At 35.4% G+C, this 19,876-nt stretch overlaps 1 protein-coding gene across 1 annotated transcript; it reads right to left on the bottom strand.

Annotated features, from left to right (window-relative positions):
- Window positions 1–2,248: 2,248 nt before the first annotated feature.
- Window positions 2,249–4,979, bottom strand: LOC128547043 (uncharacterized). Its single transcript, XM_053518640.1, has 2 exons — window positions 4,811–4,979; window positions 2,249–3,554 (listed from the first exon to the last, which is right to left on the bottom strand). Exons 1-2 carry the CDS (start codon window positions 4,811–4,813, stop codon window positions 3,162–3,164), a joined length of 396 nt encoding a protein of 131 aa, XP_053374615.1. The 5' UTR covers window positions 4,814–4,979; the 3' UTR covers window positions 2,249–3,161.
- Between the last annotated feature and the right edge of the window lie 14,897 nt (window positions 4,980–19,876).

Here is a 19,876-nt window from a genome sequence, read left to right as displayed (position 1 = left end):
CCGTTAAGCAAATATGGTGCAAAATACGAAAATAAGGGATCAGACTGTAGATTGAAGCCTCGTTCCGCTGAAACGAATGAAGTGAACGCCAAATCTCATAACGTTGTGCTGTATACGTGTAGCCACTACTTTAATTAGGCAAAAATAATCAACTGATACAATTTAATAACCCTTTGACAATATAAAGTACCATTTCTTACAGCTCGTAGGAAATGTCGTAGTTTCCAATTTCTCAATGTATTGCGAAATATTTCGAGGGTACGTCAACAACTTAACACAGCAATATTAAGTAACAAATGGAGAACTTTCACCCCGTACCTTCAATCAGAGCTGTTATATTTCAATCTCTTCAGATCGTTCAGCAAGACATTTATGTTTACAAAATGTTCTGTTTAAGTTTTCAGCTTTTTCTGATAGCTTTAGACACTGTTTAATCACCTCTTGGATATGGTGTCTGCATTTAATTGCGTCTTTTGGCAGTTTCTGTGATATGCAGACTCCTTATTCAAGTTTGTTTATTTCTGCTTATTGTTTTCTCGTTTAGAGCAAAATCATTATTTCAATTGGGGACCATACGCCGCTGTTCATGGAATTGCACTCTATATATCATTGAACGTTCCATGTGCAACGCCGTAAATTTATATGCGGACATCTTTAATATATATTGTAGTACTTATAATTTGTATGTTTAGTTCTGTACAACTTGGGGCTAGAGGGCGTGAGCGGTAGCTTGCATTTCCACTACCGTCCATGAAAAGTCTCAGTTGAACCGAGCCTGCGACATTTTCGTTCATGTCGTGTTGAGCGACCTGTGGTTTTCCACCTTTTTTCTATTTACAAATGCTAATATAAACGAGTGGCTGACATTCCATGTACTGAAACTGATCGCGAAGTGTGATGTCTTAGTACTTAATACATCTATCCGTTTTCAAAAGGAACCCGTTTGCGTTTTCACGATCTTTGAGACAATTGCTAATTACATACAATCATCGTATGAAGTTTCATTTTGAAGACATATGTCATCTTTAGTAATAAAGAGAAAATTATTTCAGGTTTCAATGTTATGAAGACCTTGAACGATGACAGATATACCAAAACTGAAGTAGTATGAATTATCAAATGGCCACTAAAATTCCTTAATTTAAAAGTATGACGGCTTCAGGTTAAAGAACTCTTTAAAGTACAGTTGGAGACCAGTATGACCTTGACTTTTGATTTGATGACAGAAACAAAACGTTATCAAACTATCTTAAACAGACATATGTTTCAAATCCAGTGCTATCGGAACAGATTTAACTAAAGTATATGTCTGCTTATCCAGACATCACTCTTGACAACACCGAGACATATTGTCAGTAAATCTGATAAACTGTTCACTATATTATCGGCAGAACTAATGTGTTTCTTTTGAAAGATAGCACGTTCCCTAATTTTTCATCCTATTAACTGCCGGGTATTTTCGGAATCTCAGAAAGAACTAGAAACGATTGAGTAATGTCGTATTATAATAAAAGGTTCTCCGAAAGAGCTGTTTATTGCATTGTGTCATTTTCTTTCAGAACACGTGACCTCAGAAAAGTATCTCTTCAAAATCCCCTCGGCGTTTTCGATTTATTTAGTATTTAGTTTATTTTATTTATTTTGTTGGGTTTAACGTCGCACCGACACAATTTTAGGTCATATGGCGACTTTCCAGCTTTAATGGTGGAGGAAGACCCCAGGTGCCCCTCCGTGCATACTTCCATCACGAGCGGGCACCTGGGTAGAACCACCGACCTTCCGTAAGCCAGCTGGATGGCTTCCTCACGTGAAGAATTCTACGCCCCAAATGAGGTTTCGAACCCACATCGATGAGGGGCAAATGGTTTGAAGTCAACGACTCTAACCACTCGGCCACGGAGGTCCCTATTTAGTATTTAGATAAATCCTAGTTCAGAATAAAGCTATAGAGAATGTCGGTCATTTTATTTCTCATAACAGTTCGGTACATTTCTTGTAAAAGGGGAACCAGAATAGATTTGCGTCACTTTTTATCATTGTCTATATGTACTGGTAGGTAAATATTTACGATTATTTTATGACTCGCTTATTTCATTGGTCGATCACTGATCACATAAGGGTCCATAAAAAGTGGCCTTTTCCGAAAAAAAACTGATGTTCTTCAACAAAGTTGAACGAGAAACTATTTTCAAAACACACATGCTACACTAGATATGGATCTGTCAAACATCAGCCAATCATATTTGTTTGCTATAAACGCGTAATCCAATCAGCAGCCTCATAACTTTTCGATAAACTTGTGTATTGACTGTCTGTGTTTTTCTTCTTACGAATAATCTTTCTGAGATATTAACTGCACTGCTCTTTTTAAAGTGTAGTCTTTAAATAAAATGTGCATATAAGGTATGCACTTATCGGTGATATTTAAGGCTATGGACCCATCGGCCCTGTTGAATATCACCTTAGTCAAGTCCATAAACTTCAATATTCGCCTCGCCATACAATAATTGTTTAACATTTGAATTGTGAAATTAGACAGCAAATAAAAACCAATGTACACGTAAGAATGAATTAGTATTACTTAAACATAGGTATTGAAAATTTAAAATGGTAGAGTGTTCCATCCAAACAAAGACAAACAGAAACCTTCGACCGCCAGACCCTGCTCGTTTTCCAGGCTCTTCGTTTTGCCTGACCATGAATAAAATGGATTCTGTAAATTTATGACTTAAATGTATATTAAGCATTGATGATCAGAATTTATAATACTTGTGGTGATTTTCTATGTACTTGTACTCATTCTTGTGAGAGAACCAAAGATCCATTATGTTGTTTTACGTACGAATAAGATATTGAAGGTTATTTTTTATTGTTATTCCTACGCAAAATGTTTGTAAAAATATCTGAGAAAAAAAAACAGATTTAATGATCAGTGGATTTAGTTTTCTTCCGAGCCAATGAAGAAGAGAATTAAGGTCATGTTAACATGTGCATTTTGTTGTTGCGTCGTTATTATTTGGCTTCAAATACACAAAGAAATATTATATTACAAAAATCATTATTGCACTTCAACTGACGTAAATATAATACAAATAACATTTAGACTTGATAGAGTATTTGTGTAAAACTTTTTAACTTTAAAAGTACAAATAAAATAAATATCACATTTCAAACAGTTCACGAGCTATCACACTTCTCCGTTTCCGTTTAAATTTCATTCTAAAACCAATGCTTGCTTTAAACGCTTTACCACCACCTCCAGCAACGCCGAAACTAACAGAGGACCCGCCTCCAGTCCCAAATGTTCCCTTCAAACTCCCGCCAAATCCTTTCCCACTTTGCCAGCTTCCGGTTCCTGTAAATGTATTTCCAGTGTTTGGTGGTTTCCAAATTCCGGTTCCCGATAGGCCATTTAGCTTTCCGCCTCCCGTCAATGGTTTCAACTTCCATGAAAATGGTTTGTGTATTTGCTTAGGTAGATTTAACTTGATTTTGCCTTTTTGAGCTGTCGCAATAGCAAATAATACCAACAGTAGTACAATCAGTGTCTTCTCCTAAAGTGAAAAAAATATGTTATTTATTAGTTGTGGTTGGTTGAGCCTCAACCTCACAATATTAATGATCCGCCCGCTTAGCTCAATAAGGAGAGCGCCGATCTAAAGATCGCGGGGTCGTGAGTTCGATCTCCGGGTTGGCGGGCAGTATGTTCTCCGTCTTGCGGATAACAGGTTTGCACTGGTACAAAATCCAAGAACACAGGTTATGTTAACTGCCCGTCGTTGCATGACTAACATACTGTTGGAAAACGGCGTTATAAACCCAAAACAAACAAACAAACACAGTATCAACATTTTCAAAATTGGTATTTAGAAGTCATCGCCAAACGGCGACAGCATCTGCTGTCTGGAAAAATTCTCAGTTTCTTGGAAATGCAATTTTCTTCTTGAAAATTGAAGAACATGTAGGAAAAATAAACACTGGCATTGCAATGCACCAGTGTAATAAAATTACATGGTAATAGGTGGCTAAATGTATACATTTTATATATGGAAAATTCTTCCAGAAAAAAAAAAACTTCGTAAATACACAAACTTGTTCTCTGCTTTACGTAAAATTGCATGAACTGTATGACATGGCGTTCAAAACTCTTACTTACAAAACTGCTGTTTATTTCAAGTTAAAATACATTGCCCAAAACATACATATATCTGATTTTATTAATAATATGATCATGTGAACATATACCGTTTTATGTTTATCTGATTTTTACGGCACAACAACACAGAACAGGTTATATGGAACCAAAGAGGACTAAAAATTTAAGTTTCGAATTCTCACTTACATCGAGATAAATATATGAGACATGGAATAAAAACCGTTTACTTTTTTAGAAATCTGAAATTTTATCTGTCATGTTTTCTTGTTTACTTATTGGTAAGAGAAATCTGTGAAATCAAAACTAAATAAAATGTGATCTTTTTTTGTAAGTATAATTAGAAATTCTGAAAATTGCCGATTTTGATCAAAAAGCAAAACAACTCCAGATATTTCAAATCAAATAAAAAATATAATTATGTGTGGCATGATTTATTTAATATAACTTCTATAAACGTAAGTCTTAAGTAAACGTCTTTAGAACATTTCTGTTCAGAGAAAAAAATGTTGTTTCTTTAAATAACATCCACAAGCACAGTGAATTCATGATCATTGTGAACATGTTTAAATGTAACAGTTTTTATATCATTAACTTTCGAAACGTTTTTAATTGTTCGTCGAAATAAACCTGTAACGAACGTTATTTGATACATACCATTGTTAAATGTCAGTGTTCAAACAACTCCAACTAAAATATAAACTGATTTAGCATTACTTTGATATTATATGCGATTAGCATACATCCGGTTGTCCTCTTTTTCATTTCCTTATGTTTTTTAATCCTATTATTTCAGTAAGTAAAAACTATCCTACATAAAAACATGTTTATTGTGTCACTGAACCGGATAAATGTTACGTACACAACGTTAGTTTTACGTATTACGTTATGCACATTAACTAACGTCGACTTATTTTGAGGTCAGCCTAAAAACATCGTTTGTGATAGATTACGAAAGTTTAACTGTTTTTACACCTGTTTAAGTTTCAATATATGATGCTGTTGTGTACGCAATATTTTGTGCAAATGTGCAAAACGGATAGAAAGAATACAAATGAGCCGTGCCATGAGAAAACCAACATAGTGGGTGTGCGACCAGCATGGATCCAGACCAGCCTGCGCATCCGCGCAGTCTGGTCAGGATCCATGCTGTTCGCTTTTAAAGCCTACTGCAATTAGAGAAACCATTAGCGAACAGCATGGATCCTGACCAGACTGCGCGGATGCGCAGGCTGGTCTGGATCCATGCTGGTCGCAAACCCACTATGTTGATTTTCTCATGGCACGGCTCAAATACATGAAAGGTATAATTAGACCTTAATGAAGTAGAAGAAGCTTTATCGAAATGTAGAGTTTTGTGTTGTGTATGAGCCGTTAATTGATGCACGTATGTCAGGGGTGTTTGTATCGGGGTAGGGATTGGAATGCTACTAAAACACCAGTCGAAAAAGCAATCATTCCTGGTTCGTTTAGAAATATTTATCGACCAACATATGTTATTGAATACTTCCGCGCTGGATTATTTAACAGCCTGGTCACAAAAGAAAGTTCAACGAATAAACATGAAATCGAAATGATGCGTAATATTGTAACGATGCATACTAGATTTATGGAACCTGTGCAGTGTATGTAAGACTATCACTTTGAGCAAATGTGTAAAGTATCAATCCATTCCCATTTGTGGGTACTGAGGTATCAGCTTACGTGCAAATACTAAACCATCTTTAACACTGCTTAGTTGAAAAGGGGCATAAGTTCGCAGAAAAGCAAACTAGAGTTATGGAACATGGGCAGTGTATGTCAAATCATCACTGTGAACAAGTGTGTAAAGTTTTAAGCCATTTCCGGTAGTGAGTACTAATATACCAGCTTACATACAAAAACAACTAAAGAGGGGCATCATTCTGTAAAAAATAGAGTTATGAACCTATTCAGTGAACGTCAGTTCTTCAGACTGAATAAGTGTGTTACTGAGATACTAGCTTACAAACAAATACTTCCTAAAACTGGACGCAGAAGCAGACGAAAGGTGCAGTAGCTCTACATACCATTCAAATAGTCGAGCTTTAAACTGCTATAATGTAATTGACGTTTCGTTTTGAAAACAAAAAGAGAAAAAATGCTGAAAATGTGGATTAAAGGAAGTAAAGCAATTTGCTTCTGTATAAGATGATATTATTGAAAACAATAGACGTGATTTTACAAGAAGGATAATCATTACTTAAGAAATTTGTGCCTCCTTGAATAAAAATCGTTTATACGACATATCCCTTACGTATGATTAAAGGAAACCTTTTAGTGTTACTTGGCCGTCATTATAATTTATTTATTCATTTTGTTAAGTTTAACGTCGCACAGACACAATTATTGGTCATATGGCTACTTTCCAGCTTTGATGGTAGAGGAAGACCCCAGGTGCCCCTCCGTGCATTATTTCATCACCAGCGGGTACCTTGGCAGAACCACTGACATTACGTAAGCCAGCTAGGTGGCTTCCTAACATAAACAATTCAATGCCCAGAACGAGGCTCGAACCCACATCGATGAGGGGCAAGTGATTTGAAGCCAGCGAACTTAACCACTCGGGCACGGAGGCCTCTCGTCGTTATAAAGTATAAGAGCTTGGAAAAACTAGTATCACATTAGCATGATTCCCAAGAGCTTCCAGACTAGACCCAATCCTTTTAATGATCATGTAATCGGTCATGTCTTTTTATCTCCCTGTAATTAAAAACATGCAATGTCAATGTGTATGTTTTAAAAACATAAGTGTGTACAATGGATACCATGGCCGTACTTATTTCTCGATTTTGAACACTGGTAGGTTAAATGGCTGCAACCTCTGCATGCATGTGTAACTGTAGGGATATTTAGTTCCTTGGTAGGCCAAATAAAGTGTAACTTCCGAAAACCGAACGACCACCGGACCAGCCTAAAAGTTCGGTTTTTGGAAGTTTCCGGAATTCAGAAGTTTGAATGTTTGTAGGCAAAGTGGACGTGGTGCACAAGAGTTATGTTTTTTTTACACGTAGGATGAAAGAGATTTTTATCCTTTGTAATTTTACAATTTCATATTAATTAATTAATTGATAATTAATTGATTAATTATTTACCCACATTAAGGATAATAAATACATAAATAACGAATATAAAAAGAAACAACAGAACTTTGATAATAGCATTTACGCACTTTTTTTCCACTTACATTTTACCATCTTTGGAGTCCCGAGTTCCTCAACATTAAATCTTAATTAATTTTGATAATGCATAGTTTAATCGATGTAACTAATCATTTAAAACATCTATCCTTCTATCGTTCAAACATTAAGAATGTTTTTAACACATAAGATACTAATCCCCAATGATAACGAGATTCCCGCCAAAACGCGTGGGCGACTCTATTTCATGATAACCGGTGAAATAACAATTCATAATGCTTGCACATTACTTGACAAGTAAATATTAATATTTCTTTCATCTTAAATATTCTAGGGTTATATGGCAACATAGCTCAGTCGGGTAAAACGCAGATAACAACTGGATATAAGCAAATCATTTTGTGGGTTCGAATCGTCATGAGGGATTTTTTTTAATTTTTAATTTTTTTGTTTTTTTTTTTCTATTCGTTTTCATTTTTGTTCCCGTATTTTGCTTCTTTTTTTGATGGTTTGTGTTTGTATGTATGTCTTTACATAACACAACAGTGTGTTTATTATTTGCATGTCTTAAATGCATGCATTTCATCAATATCATCTTTGATATAATGCTAAACTTTTCTTTCTCATGCCCAGATCCCCAACCTTACGCCAATGAGCCTGCGCTAGGTGAAAGATACAGGCTTCTACGGTAGCTTCTAGATATACGTCTTGGAAGGCTTGTATACATGCCTCTTCAAAGTTATAAGTCTATCTGCTCCTTGACCCTTATCACACAGCAACCACTGTTCGCCCCTCGAATTCAGGCGCCAGCTCTCTTCCAACTGTATTTCATCTAAAGATTGTGGAATAGGTGGAAGAAACTTCCGTCGGTGACGTTGAATTGTTCTTTTCATAGAATTTTCATTTGGCCAATAGACCCTGAACTTTGGTGGTAGGGATGACATCAACTCTTTATTAAGAAGTCTGGCGGGACAATCGTCTAACGAAACTGCCGCCTCCTTAAGTCGGGCCATGGCCTTCTGTATCTTTATCTGGGGGTTGTCGGGTCCGTGGCTGTGAGTGATCTCTTTCAAAACACTATCGTCAGATCTGGTAACTAGAAAATGCTTTTGTAAAAAAAGCGCATGTCTCCCCCAACGCAAAGTCCTATAGGCAAGAAGTCAATAGGGGTCAGGAGCAAAAATCAAAGCGACACTGATGGTTGGCTGCAATAGGGATCATCTACTTGGCATGTCCAGTCATCCCGCTAAATTTCAACACTCTTGGCCTAGTGGTTCTCAAGTCACTGTTCAGGCTCCTGTGACCTTGACCTTTGATCAAGTGACCTCAAAATAAATAGGGGTCATCTACTCCGCATGTCCAATCATCCTATTAAGTTTCAACATTGTAGGTCAAGTGGTTCTCAAGTTATTTCCAAAAAATGATTTTACATGAACAGGCCATTGTGACCTTGACCATTAACAGACTGACCACAAAATTAATAGGGGTCATCTACTCTGCATGTTCAATCATCCTATGAAGATTCAACATTCTGGGTCAAGTGGTTCTCAAGTTATTGATCAGAACTGGTTATCAATGTTCAGGCCCCTGTGACCTTGACCTTTAACGGAGTGGCCCCAAAAACAATAGGGGTCATTTACTCTGCATGAACAATTATCCTATGAAGTTTCATCATTCTGGGTCAAGTGGTTCTCAAGTTACTGACCGGAAATGGTTTTCAATGTTCGGGCCCCTGTGGCCTTGACCTGTAACAGAGTGACCCTAAAATCATTAGGGGTCATCTACTCTGCATGACCAATCATCATATTAAGTTTCAACATTCTGGGTCAAGTGGTTCTCAAGTTATTGACCGGAAATGGTTTTCAATGTTCAGGCCCCTGTGACCTTGACCTTTAATGGAGTGACCCCAAAATCAATAGGGGTCATCTACTTTGCATGTACAATCATCCTATGAAGTTTCAACATTCTGGGTCAAGTGATTCTCTAGTTATTGATCGGAAATGGTTTTCAATGTTCAGGCCCCTGTGACCTTGACCTTTAATGGAGTGACCCCAAAATCAATAGGGGTCAATTACTCTTTATGACTAATCATCCTATGAAGTTTCAACATTCTGGGTCAAGTGGTTCTCTAGTTATTGATTGGAAATGGTTTTCCATGTTCAGGCCCCTGTGACCTTGACCTTTGACGGAGTGACCTTAAAGTCAATAGGGGTCATCTACTCTTCATGACCAATCATCCTATGAAGTTTCAACATTCGGGGTCAAGTGGTTCTCTAGTTATTGATCGGAAATGGTTTTCAATGTTCAGATCCCTGTGACCTTGACCTTTGACAGAGTGACCCCAAAATCAATAGGAGTCATCTACTCTTCATGACCAATCATCCTATGAAGTTTCAACATTTTGGGTCAAGTGGTTCTCTAGTTATTGATCGGAAATGGTTTTCAATGTTCAGGCCCCTGTGACCTTGAGCTTTGACGGAGTGACCCCAAAAACAATAGGGGTCGTCTACTCCAGCAGCCCTACAACCCTATGAAGTTTGTAGGTTCTAGGATCAAATGGTTCTCCAGTTATTGCTCGGAAATGAAGTGTGACGTACGGACGGACGGAAGGACGGACGGACGGACAGGGCCCCCAGGAGACATAATTAAACGTCCCTTGCATGTTCTATTTTGACATTTCCAGTAAGTTTTGCCACTTTTTTATCACTTTTGTCCTTCCCATAAACATAGCCATCCAAAGTCAATTTCTTGGCTCCCCTTGAACTTGTAAAAGAGACTTTACACTTCGCATTCGCTCTGTGTATTGTTCGGTATGATGTCGAATCGTCGAAAAACAGATAAATATATGAAAATATGTTGAGGTAATTTTAAAAGTTGATTCATTTGAATAACTGAATGCAATGTTTGAATGGGAAAATAGCTGATAATATTTTTTTCCTGGCCATGTAAAGAAAGTAGTTGAAAACATAGCTTCTGCGGGGTAAAAACCCTTGTCTATGGAGTAGTTATATAAGTATGATTTTTTCATAATTATGACTCTAGGATTCAAAAATAAGCCATTAAACTTAATCCACTCATGTGCCGGACCCCTTTGCTTTCAACTACCCATGTACTATATCACAAGAGAAATGATTTTTAAAACCTTGCAAAATCGACAATTATTTACAATGTATTATAACCGTACAATATAGCTCGCAGAGTAATTCTGATTTTCGCTCACATAGTTAATGGGTCAAATCGTGCGTAACATATTCTTGAACCGTGTTTTAGGTAAAGATAGACCAAAGATCAGGATGCAGTGCGACATCAGTAATTCTGATTTTCACTCACCTAGTTAATTGGTCAAATCGCGCGTAAAATATTCTTGAACCGTGTTTAAGGTAATCAAATAGGCCAAAGATCAGGATGCAGTGCGACACAACGTCGAAAATATCACAAACAATTATTCGGCGAAGTGTCGTATGTTAAAATATGTTTCGACCATTTGTCGTATTCGACAATTCTTCCATTCTTTAGTTTGTCCATTCGACTAATTGTCTTATTCTATCATTTATCTTTCGACGAATGGTCGTAAACCCCTACCATACCGCCTTAAGATACTTCTCTGTCGTGTTGTCACAGAGTTCATGAAGGAATCTAAATGTTTATGCGAAAGTGAAATAAAAATTTAAAATTTAATGTCGATGCTGAGTTTCGAACCCACACGGCAAAAGATCTGTTGAACATGGACTGTATGCTTTACCACTGAGCTAATTTGCAATTGATGCAAAATCTAGAAATATTTAGTTTGTAACATGTTAGAAAAATTTTGAATTCCCTATGTTCCATTTTAATCTATTTATAGTCATGTTTGTAAATATCAAGTTATCTTTGGGGCATACAGTCGGCGAACGATAATAAAAATGGCGCGAAAATGTCAGGCGAGTCTAAGAGAGATAATTTAGGTTGGTCAGTTATCACGGTAAATTAGATAGGCATTCTTATGATACTTGTCAAATAAAAATAAGCATTTACTTGAATGGCAAAATAGCTCAGGTGGCAAAGCTGTCGGTTTTCAAATGCAGTGCGAAAAAAGAGCACGAGTTCGAAACTCGCAAGAGGTTTTTTTTAAGGAAATGTTTTATGCAATCTGACTTAAGTACTTGATCTTCTAAACGAAGATCTGAGAACGACCCATTCACATACGCCTTTTGTATATTTTGGATTTCCAGTATTGCTATTTTTATTTAAACCAATCAGACGACTTGTTCGAATGTCAAAGAGTAAGAAAAATGTACAGTCATTCCAGGGCTTGAACCCATGACCCCTCGCTTACAATGCAAGTGGCCTTCTTCTTCTTCCAGTACAGTACAAAATCCCCTCTGGGGCATCGTCGTACAATTTAGGTTAAAATGTGGCACAAATATGTACACAGGCTAAAAGCAATAAAATCTGAGTATCCTTCTACAGCTTGTTGGCCAGCGCTCCCTTGAAGGCCTCTAAGGAGTCGGCCGTGGCGATGCGCTCTGGTAGGCTGTTCCACAGTCGTATGCCTGTGGGAAAGAAGGAGTGCCGGTAAATGTCTAGTCTGCAGAAGGGTACCAGGAACTTCAGAGAGTGGCCTCGGGTGCTCAGAGTTGAGGGATGATAGTATGTACATGGGATGTCAACGAGTTCATGTACTATCCTGTAAACCATCACCAGCTTAGAGTGGGATCGACGCTCTTGTAGGGGTTGCGAATTGAGGTCCTTCAGCATTTGGCTGGTACTGCTAGTGGTTCTGTAGTCTCCATTGACAAACCTTGCAGCACGTCGTTGGACAGCCTCAAGTTGGTTGATGTTGGCTTGGGTATGTGGATCCCAGACTGTACTGGCCTACCGACTGAGGTACCCGGCTATCTGACACATTACGAGATAAGAATTGTAAATATCAAAAGCCAAGGCTACAGGTAGGCTTGCAAAATGTTGTAAGTTAAGCTCTGATTGGCTAGCGAAAGGGTCGTCAGAACGAGGCTATGAATAGGTCGTTCTCAGATCCTATGCGTAGCGTAATAGGAGATGTACTTTAGTCAGATTGTGTTTTATGTAGCCTTGCTTTACTTCTGTTTTATTTCAGTTTGATTCTCAGTTTGTCTTCTCTTATATTATTTTTCGGCGACGCCGTCTAAATTCGTTTTCGTTACCTATGCCACGTGACTTCAGTTAGCAAATCAAACTACTTGATAACGCATTATAGATAATTTATCAAAATGGAAGATTTATGCAACACTCTGCCTGATTGGACGAGAGTGTCAATTTCTTTCACTCTGTTGATTGTGCTACGCTGAGTGAAATGTAGACAAAGCGTTTATCCTAAACGACGCTGTTCACAGTTTTAAAGCTAACTTTGGCTCAGTATATTTAGCAAGAATATTGATATATCTCAAAATGATAAGTAAGTTTAATAAATATGATAAAAACCTGTTCAAATACCAACATATATCAAATTAAAGAAAGAGCTGAATACGGTCTGCGTATCACATGAATAAGGGTGTGATAAGAGTCTTTTATGTAGAGAAGTGCTTTTTAAAAGATTTTCCTTGTTACAATTGTCGTCTGTATATGAAAAAGTTTCTTGCTTTTGTGACTTATTCAATTTGCATATTAAAATGAGTACTTGTTTGCTTTGATATATTTGTTATAAATTATTTAACTGATTTATTATATATGAATATCTTTCTTTAGTATGGTATGCAAATATTGAACTCAGTTGAAATCTGTTTTATTATATATATGCTATATAATGACTGGATCTCATTACACTGTAATGAAGGTACGCTGCATACAGCTTTTGCTTATGAAATTGAAATAATTACAATTGTATGTTTTGCTTGACCTTCACTTTTTATAGGTGTGACGTCATTGTCCAAAGATTCATGAATAGCGAATATGCATTTGTTAAAGCGGGATCAGTTGGCCTATTTTAGAAATAAATAAAAATGATAAATAAAAAATCCTTTAATTGATTTTTTCTCATGTATTCTAATCAAACTTGATTTGTAGCATCTTTATTAGGCCCGCAGCCAACTTTGTTCAGCTGGGACATTTAACCCCTTTTAGGGGCTGCTAGAGCTAAAACTAGAAATGCCTTTATACAGCGTCTCATGAACAGCTTGGTGGATCTTTGTCATACTTGGTCTGGAGCATCATTATAAGGTCCTCTTCCAAATTAATTTATATAGGAACTTGGGCCCTATTAGGGACTACTATAGCTAAAAGTAGATATGCCTTTCTTCGCATTAACCACTAAAATGTAATAAACACGTTTAATGACCTATTCTCATGAACCGCTTCATGAATCTTCATCAAACTACTGCTGTAATTATTCGTCTAAGGATAAACGAAACAAAATTGCAACCCTACGAAACCTTTGCGAAAAATTAACAGAGAACCATTTAAATTGTTAAAGTGCGGTGTTTAGTTTTGCAAAATGTTAGATGAAAGATGAATGTTAGATGAAAAATTCATAAATTTCTTTCCTTATTACAATTCGCCGACCATCATTTTTAAAGATATTTCTTGTTTCTTATTACATGTACTACTTTTTTTCTATTTTCTTTTCCTTATTTTAATATCAATAAAATTTTAATCAATACAATTTACAATTCATTTCATTTCCGGCTCGTCCGCTGTATCTGTTGCAGAATCGTCAGCTGTGTCCGTTTCAGAATTTTCACCTTCACTGAAGAGTCATTGAAATCGCTCATCAGAAGCTTTTTCAATGTTCGCCATTTCGAGCCATGGAATGGAATGTTAGTGTTTAATGCGGGGGTACTGTACTTATATTCCATCGGTATAAACGGATGTTCACGAAAAACCAGTGTATGCTGTATTACCGTATTATTTTCCAGTAGAAAAGCCGGTATTGTATCTATGCTGAAAAAAGTAAAGAAAAAAAAAGTTTACTTCAACCCAGTATCGAACACATGCAACATGCATGAATCAGATGATGCTACTTTAGATTTCGTAAAACTTTTTTTCTTACTGTATGCAGACGATACTGTAATTGTTGCTGAAACAGCCACTGACTTACAAGAAGCGTTAAATATTTACAAAGAATATTGTGATACATGGAAATTGATACTTAATACGACAAAAGCTAAAGTTCTTGTTTTTTCAAATGGTCGACGCATGCCATATAATTTTACCTATGGGAATGAATCGTTAGAAATTGTAGATGAATATAGATATTTAGGGGTTATTTTTAGCAGAAGTGCTCTTTTTACAAAGCAAAATTATCTATTGCTAAACAAGGATCTAAAGCTATGTATAGCCTTATTAAGAAAAGTAAAATGTTAGAATTACCTATTGACATGCAGATAGATCTATTTAACCAACTTGTAAAGCCTGTACTACTATATGGCTGTGAGATATGGGGATATGGAAACATTGAATGCATAGAAAGAGTTCAGCTTAAGTTTTTAAAATACATATTAGGTTTAAAGTCAAGCACACATAACTGTATGGTGTATGGTGAAACCGGTGTTAAACCTTTGTCAATAGATATCAAATGCAGAGTGATCTCGTATTGGTCTAATTTAGTTATACCAAGATATCATAAATTACCATGTTTATTGTATCGTTTTCTGTTAAACAATTTCAAGAATTGTCAAACAGTGTCAAGATTACGATTTCAGTTAAAATGTGTTCAGAATATCCTATTTCAATGTGGAATGTGCAATATTTGGAATAGTCATGAATTCCCTAACCATAAATGGTTGACATTATCAGTAAAACAGAAACTGTCAGACTTATTTTTAAATGACTGGTATTCTACTGTAGAACAATCAAGTAAATGTATGAACTATAGACTTTTCAAGCACCAGTTTTGTTTTGAAAAATATCTTGTGAAAACTCCATCTAAATTTTTGAAATATATTATCAAATTTAGAACTAGAAACAACAAGTTGCCAGTAGAAACTGGAAGCTGGAATAATATTTCACTGAACAACCGTATTTGTACAACTTGTCAAAAATCTATTGGCGATGAATTTCATTACATATTTGAATGTCCCTCTTTTGCTATTAGCCGGAAACGCTATTTACACCCTAAGTATGTAAAGAAACATAATATACATAGCCTAGATTTTTTAATGAATACGGATCCTGCAAACATTTCAGAATATAAGAAACTTTGTTTATTTGTTAAAGAAATTATCATAATGTTCAAATGAAGTCACTTACTTTTTTACTTGAAGTAATTTGTAACCTCTCTCCTTAGCTTTCTCTGTAGAAATATGTTGTATTACGTGCTCTCCCGCATTATTTATATTTATATATATGCACTGTAATGATTGTTTTCTTCAGCCTCGAAGATCATTTATAATTGTGTTATTACCTCATGTTGTCATGTTTATTTGCATGATCTGAGTGAAATAAAGAAATTGAAATTGAAATTGAAAACTCCGGACCTCGGGTATCATACCTAGCGGCCTAACGCGTTGCACTAATACTGTACTTCATTTATCGAGTCTCAGTTTGAGATACTATAATGTTATTAATCAAGCAATTTCATATTGGCTTTGTTATTTGTCCAAGGGTAGTCGTATTGGCCCGAGGCCGTAGGCCGAGGGCCAATACGACTGCCCGAGGACAAATAACTAGGCCAATATGAAATCGCTTGATTAATGATAATATTATTATTCAACTTTCAACTGTTGGCGGTAACAGTATAAGAACTCTGTGAGTTACCTTATGACAGCTATGCACGTTCAGGTGAAAAATCGTGTCATTCTTTGACAAGTTGTTTACAGTTTAGACGTATTTTAGAAATCATGATCATTTTCGCCAGTAAAACAGAATGAGTTGTATGTAGGTACTTGAGAATAATTTTGAAAGATACTTTTAATGCGACAAAATCAAGAGTAACTAGAACATACCTTATTTTTTGGAATTCCTATTTATTTTCTTTAGCGAGTACCATACCATTTGAACTGTGATAAAAACTGCTTTAAAAGTCGTTTCCTTTTAGGCTGCAAGCAACGAGACACAAAATTATACACATATGTGTTGATCAAGATAATACAACCAATCAAGCACATATTATATAGTCCCATGCCTCGTTTAATTCTTATCCGAAATTGTTTGCAGTTCACAACTGACACTCTTGTTCGCCAATTTATTCATCCACTTTCCAGCACTTGAATCGCTATTTATCATTGCACAAATAGTCCACACTATCAAAATGTCTGTTAAAGATAAGTCTCATCCTTTTAATTAATCTGAGTTTCCATATTTTCTTATTATTTTCCTTGACAACTGCTAGAATTTCTGACAGGAAACACTTGCATTTTACACAATACCGAATAAGCGAAAGTACCGTTGTAATCTCCGAAGACGTACATCCCGTTCAGTCATACTTGGTTATTAAATGAACATGTTGGATGACTTTTTTTTATCAAAATGTGAAAAAAAAATGTAATCTATAACTCTGATGTAAAACAAAATGGCGTCATTTAAAAATCAAACGGAAGTGGCTTCTCCGTATTGGCCCTCTCTTTTGAACCAATCAAAATGCTTGAATTCCGTATTGGCCCTGTTTTTTCGTATTGGCCCTGTTTTTCTCATATTGGCTCAGTTATGTTTTGTATTAGCTCTGTCTGTTTCATATGATGTTTGCAATTGATCTAATACAGTGTGTAATATTGTAAAGTTGAATAATAATAATCCATATCGTCTATGCGTGATTTACCTAAACTGGTAAAAAATACGGTCGACCGCGTTTGTTTACAAATATCAAATTATCGTTCGATGACTGTACTATTTAATTTATCATGTTTTCATAAATTGAATACAAATGAAAAATAATCGCTAATTACTTCCTTACTTTTGCATCAAATGATCATTGTGATTATATAGCGTGTCAAAATAAATACGCGCCGCTAACAGATAAACAAAACATCCCCAGCTTTTATTATATTTGACCGGCATATCATAGTAGGTTGTCCCCCTTGAAATTTATCGGATAATCAATGTTCAAAGTGATATCAGCAGGAAAACCAACAATAGATTATATAGGAAAATTATTTTCAATGATTAATTTCAAATATGTCTTTTGGTTTGTGAATATTTTACCAGATATGACAGTATACATCAATTTCTCCTCTTCAATTTGATGTGAAAATATTTATTCTAACTGAACATCTTCTTGCTTCCAATTTAGTTTTAAAAGTATCACCATCACTTATATTGAGCATATAGTGAAAATCCCTAAACTTTTCAATTTCTTTAGATTTAGAGGGAAATAATTTATACTTTCCAAAACATGACAACTTATTACCACATATGTAGTTGTTCTTGACTTTATAAACAATACAATAGTATATTTATAATTGTAATAGGTTTAAAGCTTCTTCCTTCCATTTAATGTCAAAGTATACCAAGAAATTAAAACTGTTGGATTTCTTAAGTTCTGATGTAACTTAAACGGTGTTAATTTTCGGAACTGCATATACCAACAACTGATGTACGATTCAATATAGATTTTTGAAATAATAACTTTCATAATTTTCTAATTAGACAATAAATAGAAAACAAATGAACAGAATAGAATAGAACGAGCTTTGATTGATTTTTCACCCAACTGTTTATGAGAACAATGCGAATCAACATAAATTACATTAGTTCCGACTGAAAGCTGTATATCTTTGAAATATTGAAACGTTCGGCGACAGGAGAAAAACGACGTCAATAAGAATAATTTTCTTAGGAAATAGTGTAATTTGCAATTTAGGCGATCAGTAAAAGCTGGCAAGAGGGGGCGGGGGAGAGAATGTGTACATTTATTTAGATAAAAGATACAGCATGATTCCCACGCTACTGTACAGAGAAAGGGGGGAATTAACAGACGCGCAATATCATATCTATTTTAGAAGTGAAAACAAAGCATGAAAAAACAAGACAAAAAGAAAACATTTATAATAGCATGCTTTCCATGAGTTTGCACGGTAGGATTATTTCTTTAGTACGACCTACATTTTTTGTCTCGGTTTTGTTCGTGGAAAGCATGCAAAATAGACACCTTTACAGACTTTAGTTTACACGGATAAATTTGATTTCATGATTGAATTGTATAATAAGTACAAAAACATATCTGAATGGCATATTTTGATTTATGTATATCATTGATTATACAAGACTAAAGTAACTTAGACACTATAAATAAGTAGACGGAGTGAATCAAAGCTAATAAAAATGAGTTCGGATATCTATGATACACATACACCAATGCTGATAAGAAAAATCAGAAACTTGATTCATAATAAATAGATTCTTTCTTTCCATGATTTCTATGGAAAACCTTGCAGTTTACAGTAAGGATCTGTGTGCGTGTTTTACTTACATGTATGTTTTTTAAGTTTGTTAAATTCTAGTCATGAACGTTAAAAGAAGTACCGTTACATAGACAAGTTTCGTTTTTCTCGAGGAAAACTATTATACATGTTTTGTGGGAAAGCTCGTTTATAAAATAATCATCGGATTTCAATGTTTAGCCGTTATTTTCTGGCGAGATTCAAAGTTTCAGAATAAAAGAAAAGAAATATATTTAAATGTTTTCATTTTCTGTTACATGACAACACGAATTTCGCAATATCATGTTGTTGTTTTTGTTATTGTTTTGTTTTGTTTTTGTTTTTTTACAGAAATGTTTTATATCTTTATAGGAATAATATTTCTATATGAATCTATAAAACAACATGATTTATATACAGAACAGAACAGAACAAAGTTTATTCAGTAATTTGTACATATAGTAACTCATTACATGATATACATTAACATATAAGATATGATCATGTGGCAAAGTTGTTGAAAATTTAAACTTTAAATGGAGAACGGATCGTAACAAGCCGTAACGGGCAGGTCTTTTTACCCCAAGACACCCCAGAACACCCCAAAACACAGCAACCACCATGACATTCAGCATCAAAATAATCACTTGTTTGATACTATAAATGGGTATCTATATAACAATTATAACTCAAGGGGAACAACCCAAAACCGCTTAACTGTAAATAAAGATGTAGCAGTTATTTCCCTTTCAATTGTTGCGACAAACCTAAAAATGTAAACTTGGAGGTCCCGGGGCAAAAAGACCCGCGAATCGTAACGGTCTTAACAATAAAGATGATGATGTTGCGAAGGAACACAAAAAACGTTACAATAACAACATCAGTAATTGCTATTCAATATTGATATGGTTACATAAACTATCTGTAAGAATGAACTATGTATAATTCACTATGACAAAAAATAACTAGTTGTTAGTACTGCTGGTATTAATGTTTCCATGCAGTTATAATTGTCAATGCTTTTATGCAATGTGGGATGAGCACAGATAATAATTTCGTATACACATGAAACAATCATATCAACACTACAAATAGAGCTGCTTTTAAGAAAAGGGAATGCCTCCCACAACTGCCTAATCATCTAAATTGCAAGTTAAGCCTTTATATACAGATTACTCACAACAATTCACGGGCCCAAACTCCGCTTTGGCTCATTATCGAACTTGTCAGAGGTCTTACAGTCAAACACATTTTAT

Source organism: Mercenaria mercenaria, chromosome 11, assembly GCF_021730395.1.
Source record: "Mercenaria mercenaria strain notata chromosome 11, MADL_Memer_1, whole genome shotgun sequence".
In the NCBI taxonomy this organism is placed as follows: Eukaryota; Metazoa; Mollusca; class Bivalvia; order Venerida; family Veneridae; genus Mercenaria; species Mercenaria mercenaria.
Note: the sequence above shows the minus strand (reverse complement) of the source record. Positions and strands in the feature narration are given on the sequence as shown.